Consider the following 8,774-nt stretch of genomic DNA (forward strand, 5'->3'; position numbering starts at 1 on the left):
GAAAAGAGTTGACAAAAATGAAGAAGACTTCACTCTTGTCTCTATATATACTATCTAACTAGGGGCTATGTGGCGATGTTCTATAAGACCTCCAATATGTGTTGACTTTGTAGGACACATGCCTTGGCTTACAAGGCAAGTTTTTCTACGTGTGGGCTATATAGTTAGCTTAGTCTTCAAGCTAACAACATGTATAGCACATGGCCAAATTGTTGACCACGTTTCTAATCCAAAAAGTCAATTAAAGACACCTATAAAGTCAAAGCAATGTCTATGAAGCTTCTAAGAAGCTTTCATAGCAAATATTATAGAATGAACTTACTTTTACCTACTTTTACTTACTTCTATTTATTTATACATGTAATTATTGGCTTACATGCGTATGTCCGTCACAAATGATCAAAGTATATAGCAAATATAATTTACTGCATCTTTGATTTCTTCAACATATGATGACTGCTCTTTATGGAACTTGTCGTTAGAAGGGAGAGTAATGTCATGGATATATATTTTTACTATGATATTTATCTTTATGATTAAGTAGAAGTAGGTAAAAATAGATTTATTTTTTAATAACTTTTAGAAAAGCTTCCTAGAAGCATTATAAATATCGTTTTAACTTTATAGGTGTTTATAGTTGATTGGTAGAATAGAATCTTGGTCAATAAGTTAACAATGTGTTGGTAACTAACTATGTGGCATACATATAAAAAACTTGCCTTGTAAGTTAAAATATATAGCTCTTACTTAGATAATATATATGGAGGAAAGAGTGAAGCCTTCTTCATTCTTGTCAATGCTTTTTTTATTCTTAGTCTAGTTTCAAGAATCTATACTCTTCTTGCCTTTGGCAATAGCCATTCTAGTCTTAATATTATATTATTTTTAGTATGAATATTTATTCTTCTTAAGTTATACAAGAGTGTTTCAAGGTTCTTTGTTTTGCTTTATGCCCTTGACAAGTAATACACTTTCATATAGATACAAGCATTTGAAGCAATTAATAATCTTATTTTTTTATTCTATTTCTTTTTATATATACAAAAATATTCAAAAAAATCAAAAAGCTTAAAACTTTAATTTAAAACCTTTAATAGAGAACAATTCAAGATATTGTCAAGACAAAAGTTTTATAGAATATTTGTCGTAAAGACTCAAAAAAATAATAATTAATTCTAATGAATTTAAAAGAAGCTATGGTAATATTACTAGTAATATAGGTTATTAATGTATTAAAATCAACAAAAAAAATATCAGAAATTTATAAGATTAAAATTAATATCAATAAAATTAAAAGGTAAAAATATCTAATTACCAACTTTATTTGGAATTTAATTCTAAACCATAAATAATATATGTACTCAAAGAACTTCAATAAAATTTAAAAAATATTAAAAAAGAAGATATTTAAATATCTATAATTTAAATATATATTATCATATTATAAATTTTAAATTAAATTATTATAATAGGATTTAAAACTTCCTATTATAAATACAGATATACAAGCTAAAAGAATAGTGGAGCTTTATGAAAGTCATCTTTAATGCAAATGAGACTTCAAATAAAGAATATAACATACTTTTTTATATTAAGATAAAATTATTTATGAATATGATTTAAATATATAAAAGTTAGAATTTTGAAAAAACCTCACATTTTCTTTTCTATTCAAAAAAATCAATATACTAAATGATTGCATTCTATAACAAAAATAAAATAATTGTATATATTATTTAGTACCATAAAAATTAAATATCCAACAACAATATTAAAGATAGTAAATCTAAATCTTATAATATATAATAATTCAATATTTTACTTGTTAATACAATGTGAAGTAGAAATTTCTTTTAAAAATATAATCTAAAGTTTTATATTAGAGTAAAGAAGAATTACAAATAATCCAAAATAAGACAATATATAATTAATGAAAATTCTTGTTAATCCTTCATTAGTTGTAGGTGATACATATATATATAAATATATATATGAACCTTATATTATATGCCTATTTTAAAACTAATTATTAAAATTTTACCGTATAAATTTGCTAATATTCGTAAAGTAGCCATTGGTTTTGCAGTCATCTCTAGAAATCAGTTTGTTTCGTTGACGTTATTTTCTTCGTTGGCGTTTCTGGTTTCTTCGATTGAGATTCGTCGAGACAAGTGAAGAGATTGGAAAGTCTAAGCGAAGGCCACGTTTCCCAGAATGCAAACTTGTAAGCTAGTACCCCAATTTTTGTCGTAAAGATGAAAACCAAACCTGGGGAACTACTACCGTCAACGGCAGTGGAGACAGCCTGCTCGCTGACACGGATCTGCGGTAAACCCCGCACCAGTTATTCCTGAAACGTGGGTGGTGTTCCCTCGTGTCGAATAGTGCCGCGTTAATGCTGCCCGCTGGATTCTGCACGTCTGGATGCGGATATTTACACAATAATTTAACGCGAACTCACGCTGATCTGTGCTATCGAGTACGATGACCCTCCACCCACTGTTGCTAGGGCTTGGACCGTGACTATCCACGGCGGGTCAGTTTGTCTTCGAGTGGCCGACCTGATACCCCCACCCTTGAAAATACCATCATCAACTAGAAAGGAAGGCAGGTGCCTTGAACCCACTAGAGCTCGCTTCTTCCATCACGCATATACAGACAGATAGTTAGTTTTGATTTACGATCATTGTTCGGTGTGCCTCGCCCTTCGATCACTAGACTGCAATGTTCCCACTGGATTGCCTCATCAACGCAGCTCGACGTCTTTGTCGGAGGATTTAACCGATACGCTGCTTCGGTGTGCCGATCGCTTCCCTGCTCCGGAAATGGTGGTGTGCTTTTCTTCGCCAGTGTGATTCGATTTCGAGTTCGGTTGGTCAAGCGGCATCGGTTTTTCGCCTTGTCTGCGGGTTTGATAGTTAGCCATTTTGGTGGGTCACGGCGTCGAGGCGTGGAGTTTCTAGGTTGGCTTGGTTGGTACAAGGCAGTGTGCGGACCGGCAAGTTTACTTCCTTGCTGCCGTGGTCAGGGGTACTGATGGTGAAGGATTGAAGAGGGGCAGATTGAGTAGGAGGCAAGAAATGGTATTTAGGCGGTTGCTGGATTGTGGACCATATACGAGACTTCAGCATAATGACTTGTACGAGCACGAAGCACTAAGCTGTCTGCTACAATCTAGGGTTGCTGGCACATCTTTGAGGAAGGTGACCCTTCGCGGATGTGACGAAGGGCCTCTAAATTTAGGAAACTTGAGTTTCGGGAAGGGAGGATCAAGCTGTGCAAAACATTCCCTGTCTGTATGTTCTCTGGACAGTAGAACATCTCCGTGAATAGGCACCAGGTGCCGCTTTCCCCCTGCTTGGTCTTGAGTGAAGACGGTCCATGAAAAATAATTTACGTTTCATAGTCTGGTGGGATGAAGCTTCTGAATTGTTGTGCTCACGTTTGTGTTGGCGATTGGGTGTGGAGTGGAGAGAATATGATGTAAAAGTTTGACAGGCGCTTTATGAAGTTGTATATTTGGCTTAATTAGCGAGAGATAAATTTTAAGCTTTGTAGCAAAGTTGAGGCGCGACACACTGCACACCAGAGCCTGGGCTTTCGTGCCGTTGGTTCCCTGCAAGTTAAATAGAAGAACTATGGCTGAAAGTTCCGCTCTAATTGAGAAGCGGGCTTACCCGATTCTCGAAAGCTTAGAAAGCTCTACTGCCATTGCCACTGTCCCGCGCTTGCTCCACCAAGGATTGAATCTTGGTGTCCTACGCTCGGAAATGGGCTTAATGCAGTCATAAAGTGCGTGTTGAGCTATGTACTTCTCTGATATGGCGCTTTGTGGTGGAATGCGCAGGTGCAAAATCGATAGTATGCGAGAGGGGGTGATGCTATAATCTCAGGATTACAAAACTGGACTTGCAGTGTCATGAAGTTTCACTAATTCAAACGTCTCGGAAATCACAAGGGTATAACGCCTTGTCAAGACGATTAGTTTCACAGTAGCAGCTTAAGCCCAACGCAAAACTTTACTCTGTACAGACTCATTCAAAATGCCGGATGTTTCAAAGGTATTTCTTCAACACACGCGTGATGTAGACGCTACTCTTTTACAGCAGAGTGTCGTAGGATGGGCTTCCCGATGCGTCTGCGGGGGCGTCAAATCCGAAATATACGAGTGTTTGACTTGTCCCGGGAGCTCCGAAGCTGTGAAAGTAGGCTTGAAATCTGGGTTGGATGCATCTACGTGGAAACTGGAAGCCATTTCGGGGGTGCCATCGTCTCAGTCCGGGGGTATAGAGGAAAAGGACGGCGGAGCTACCCATCGAGCTGCTAAAAACAGAGCCTCTACTAGAACAATTGCCCATGGTTCAGTTGTCAACGGAGGAGACTTAAGAAGGTGCAAAATTATATGTTCAACTTCCATTTACTTCATTACATTGATCATTTAATTAAGATGATCTAAGAGAGCTGAAGAAATTATAATGACCTCGGTCTACGTAATACTCTTATTTGATGGAGATCAAAACATTTCAACCCATACATTCCACTTCACTGGAAACGTTCATGGTTAGATTTTGTTTGTTGCCAAATTCTTAACAAGTGTTCATTGTATTTGGGCTGAGACTCTCTCTCTCTCTCGCTCTCTCCCACTCTTCGTTTCTTTCATGGTATGCTTGGTTAACTTTGGCTCGACTCTTTATTAATATTGTTGTCGTGCGAACTCCTTCCAGGTCGCGTGATTCATCGCCAGATCCTCCGATCAAGCCTCAAAGAGGCAGGCCTCCAAATGGGACAAAACCATGGTATCTCAACCGCTTCAAAGGGGTTCGGAAACGGAGAAATGTCCGGGGCTTCCTGGTAGAAATCCGTCCACCGCGGTGGAAGAAAACTATATGGCTAGGCACATACAACACGGACGAGGAAGCGGCGGGGGCATTTGACGCCGGGCTATTCTATACCAAAAAGAAGATCAGGTACAACTTCCCGATGCTCGCAAAATCATTCCCCCCACTACCTGAAGACCTGGCCCTCGATCGTGAGGAGGACGCCGAGAAGATCAAAGAGTTTGTCAAGGCACAAGCCGCTCAGGCGGCTGCCAAGATCAAAAGCATGAACATCGTTTCCGAGACTACTGACAACTCAAGGTCTCCCATCAACATCTGCAACGAGGCAGAAAACAACTATAATGATAGAGTTGTTGAAAACACCAGCCACATTCCTTCATGTCAGGAATCTGCTCAGCCTGCTGATCTCACGTCGCACGACTTCTGTGTGGACCAATACGCACACAATCTCCTGTGTGACCAACCTGATTTCGATCAGTATGCCCTACAGGACATGATCCATGACTACTTAAACTATCATCAGTTTACTCCGCTGGTGCCCTACGCACCCATGCCTAGCTTTGGAGACGCTGTGACAGATCTTAACGTCGGCGACATGGCCGACCACGGAGTTAGCCGCATGCTCCCCTCAAATTTGGATCTTGATTCGGAGGACTACTGAGGGCGGCCGACCATCACTTTAACACTGTAAATACGAGAGAAAGTCCCTTACTTTACATCAGATGCACTTTCCATGACACGACCAAGTTTCTCTTTCTCTCTCAACATGTTTCCCAGTCGCATCAGAGTATCCTTTTCTATGATCTGACACTAACCCATGAATGCTGTAGGCACTGGTAGAATTATGAGGTCCTAATGACACTGAAGAATGATATCAAGAGCACTCATTCTCTTTCGCTCTCATTCTTCTGTATCATTTCCCCATTGCCATGAATTGAACGGCACAATATCTTTCCCTGTTTCTTTCGTCCCTTGTTATTTAGACACCAGCATTTTCCTGTAGTCAGAAGTTGGTGACTGATGCACAATGATGCGCTATCCTTGTGCCGAGTATGTAATCGTTGTAAGTAGAATGTGAGTCTATCCGCTGCTGCTGCTACCACTTCAAGCTCCACGATCAGTTCAATCGTAATCTGGGTTCTGCTATGATTGATCATAATTGTGATGAACTTGATGGGATCATGATCTGTTTCAATTGATCGTGTCTAAGCAGAGATCTTCTTAACTCGTTGACATCAGAATGTTCAGTTTGTTTAAAACTTGAATTATGATCATATGATTACATTTGAAAACTCCACAAGTTTTAAGTTAGTTACCATGAAATATTACAAAGACCATTGCAAATAATTACGAATGAAAATAAAACATTCAGTTTTTGAAATATGTTTTAGAAGATAAACACACAATAACTACTATGAAAATTTTAGAATGATATAGAACATATTTTAAATAAAATAGGACGTGATATTCAAATTGGTTTTATATATATATGTTATTTTCAATTGAATTGAAAAAAATTGATAATGTTTGTTTTCTTGATTAAATCTTAAGTTTTGTCTAAGATTTCAAAAGACTGTTGTAATGCAATATAACTAAGATTTTACAAGAATTTAAGGGCATTATGTGATTGTTATTTTATATTTTTAAAACAAGTTACCTTTGGTACTAATTACCTATTATTAATAATTTTATCATATTTTTTACAGTATCGTTTTCAGAAAATTAATCTATAACATGTTAATTTTTAAAAACAACAAGTTGTGAGAAATACATATGGTACAAATGCAAAAATAAAAAGATGTTTTGAGTTGTAAATTTAAGGTTTTAATCTTAAATTATATTAGTAAATAAATAAATAAACATATATCCACACACACACACACACATATATATATATATATATATATATATAAATGTTAAATCAATCCCACTTGCCGTTATTTCAATTCTACCATCATAACCAGCAGTGAATCTTTGTCCCTCGTTCCCGTTTCCAACATTGTCTCCCATTCCCATTTCCAATCTGCATCCCTTTTCCAACCTCTCCATTCCCTATCTCCTGTCCAACCTCTCCGAATGGCAGATTATGTGTACGAGTTTCTTGTAAGGCTGTTGGTTATTAGAGAAATGCTTGACAAGATATTCAATCCTTTGAAGACTGTTGGTTATTAACATCTTCATTTGAAGTTGCAAACTCCCTTTACAACTGCACCCTACATTGGAATTGTTTGATTTTCTTTACAGTGGATAAATCCAAGATTTGAATGATTGATTACTAAATAATTATTATTTAAAAAATATATATATATATATATATATATATATATATATATATAATAATTTAAAATTATATTTGATAATATTTTTAATAAAAATTAAAATATATTAAAATAAAATTAATTATAATAAGATATTATTTTAATAAAAAATTAATAACACAAATTTATATAATTATTATATATTTTTAAAAATAAAGTTGATAAATAATTAAGCTTCTATTTAGAAGTTTAATTCATAAGTAATAACTATAGCTATATGAACACATCAAATTACATTTTGAAATCTTGTAGAAAGATATGCCAAATGGAAAAGCAACAGCTTGGTTTGTTTACAGCTCTATGTTAAGGCAATCAGTAGTATTCTAAAAAAGAAATGCATGTATGAAACTACTAAGCATAATAAATTTACAAAAAAACAAATCCATATAGCTATTTTTTTTCAAATTAAAAGTTGCTCTTGAAAATTGAGTGTTTTAATGTTAAGTTTATTAAAAAAAATTATCAAATGATTTGATTTAAAAAAAAAAAAAAAAAAAAAAAAAAAATCATAAAAACTTACCAATCTATTGGATATTCTTCTTAAATTTTTCAGTAAATAGCTATCTAAGTTTTAAAATTAACAAGGATTTAAAGAAATGAATTTTTTATAATAAAAATGATTTTGCTAACAATGTAGCTATTGAATTTGAAATGCATATACTACAATAGATTAATATAGTGTGATGGACATATATATTCATTTAAATAAGAAGTATTAGGTAGAGGATAAATGTAAATAGATTTGATAATATCTTGTAGTAAAGCTTCTTAGAAGCTTTGTAGATGTGGATTTGATTTTAGACATGTTTTTAGTTGATTGATAGGTTGAAAACTAGGCTAAGAAATTGACCATGTGTTGCATATGTTGGTTGCTTGTTTTACAAGTTGGTCATGTGAGAAATATATAGGAAACTTGTCTTGCAAATTAGACATGTGTTGGAAGTCTTATAAAACATTGTTACATAGCTCCTAGTTAGATAGTATATATGAAGACACGAGTGAAGCCTTCTTCACACTTATTGTCACGAACATACATATAATTACCTATATGAATAGATAAAAGTATGTAAAAGTAGATAAAAGTAGGTTAATTGTGTAATATCTTCTAGAGAAGCTTCTTAGAAGCTTCATAGACGCTGCTTTGACTTTATAGGAGTCTATAGTTGACTTTTAGGCTAGAAACTTGGTCAACAAGTTAGCCATGTGCCACACATGTTGGAAGCTTAAAGAACAAGCTAACTACGTGGTCCATCCATAGAAAACTTGCCTTATAAGCAAAGGCATGTGGCCTAGAAAGTCAACATATATTGGAGGTCTTATAGAACATTGCCATGTGGCTTCTAGTTAGATAGTATATATAGAGGCAAGAGTGAAGCCCTCTTCACTCTTGTCAACTCCTTTCTTGCTTCTAGTCCAGGTTCAAGAGTCTTTAGTTTCTTGTCTTGTGGCAATAGCCATTCCAGTTTCCTTTTAATATACCTACTTGTTTATATTATATCGAGATAGCCTTTTGGTGTATATTTTTCCTCATTGAGTCTTTGTCCTTGACAGATTGACAAGAGTACACTTACAATATCAGAGCTTTGTTTTTTCTTGAGTAAGAGTGGATTACCCCTTT

The 8,774-nt window shown here is 35.1% G+C and overlaps 1 protein-coding gene across 1 annotated transcript; it reads left to right on the forward strand.

The window, feature by feature from the left end:
* The first annotated feature begins 2,620 nt into the window (after window positions 1-2,620).
* Window positions 2,621-5,950, forward strand: LOC112280184 (uncharacterized). Its single transcript, XM_024515366.3, has 3 exons — window positions 2,621-3,340; window positions 3,848-4,390; window positions 4,725-5,950. Exons 2-3 carry the CDS (start codon window positions 4,044-4,046, stop codon window positions 5,497-5,499), a joined length of 1,122 nt encoding a protein of 373 aa, XP_024371134.1. The 5' UTR covers window positions 2,621-3,340; window positions 3,848-4,043; the 3' UTR covers window positions 5,500-5,950.
* The last annotated feature ends 2,824 nt before the right edge of the window (window positions 5,951-8,774 follow it).

The sequence above is a fragment of the Physcomitrium patens genome, chromosome 3 (genome assembly GCF_059467195.1).
Source record: "Physcomitrium patens ecotype Gransden chromosome 3, ASM5946719v1, whole genome shotgun sequence".
NCBI lineage: Eukaryota > Viridiplantae > Streptophyta > Bryopsida > Funariales > Funariaceae > Physcomitrium > Physcomitrium patens.

Bases quoted from the DNA above. Each gene is read 5' to 3' on its own strand.
- LOC112280184 (XM_024515366.3), top strand. From the start codon at position 4,044: ATGCCGGATGTTTCAAAGGTATTTCTTCAACACACGCGTGATGTAGAC. The intron at 4,391-4,724 runs GTGCAAAATTAT...AACTCCTTCCAG, and splicing joins AACGGAGGAGACTTAAGAAG to GTCGCGTGATTCATCGCCAG.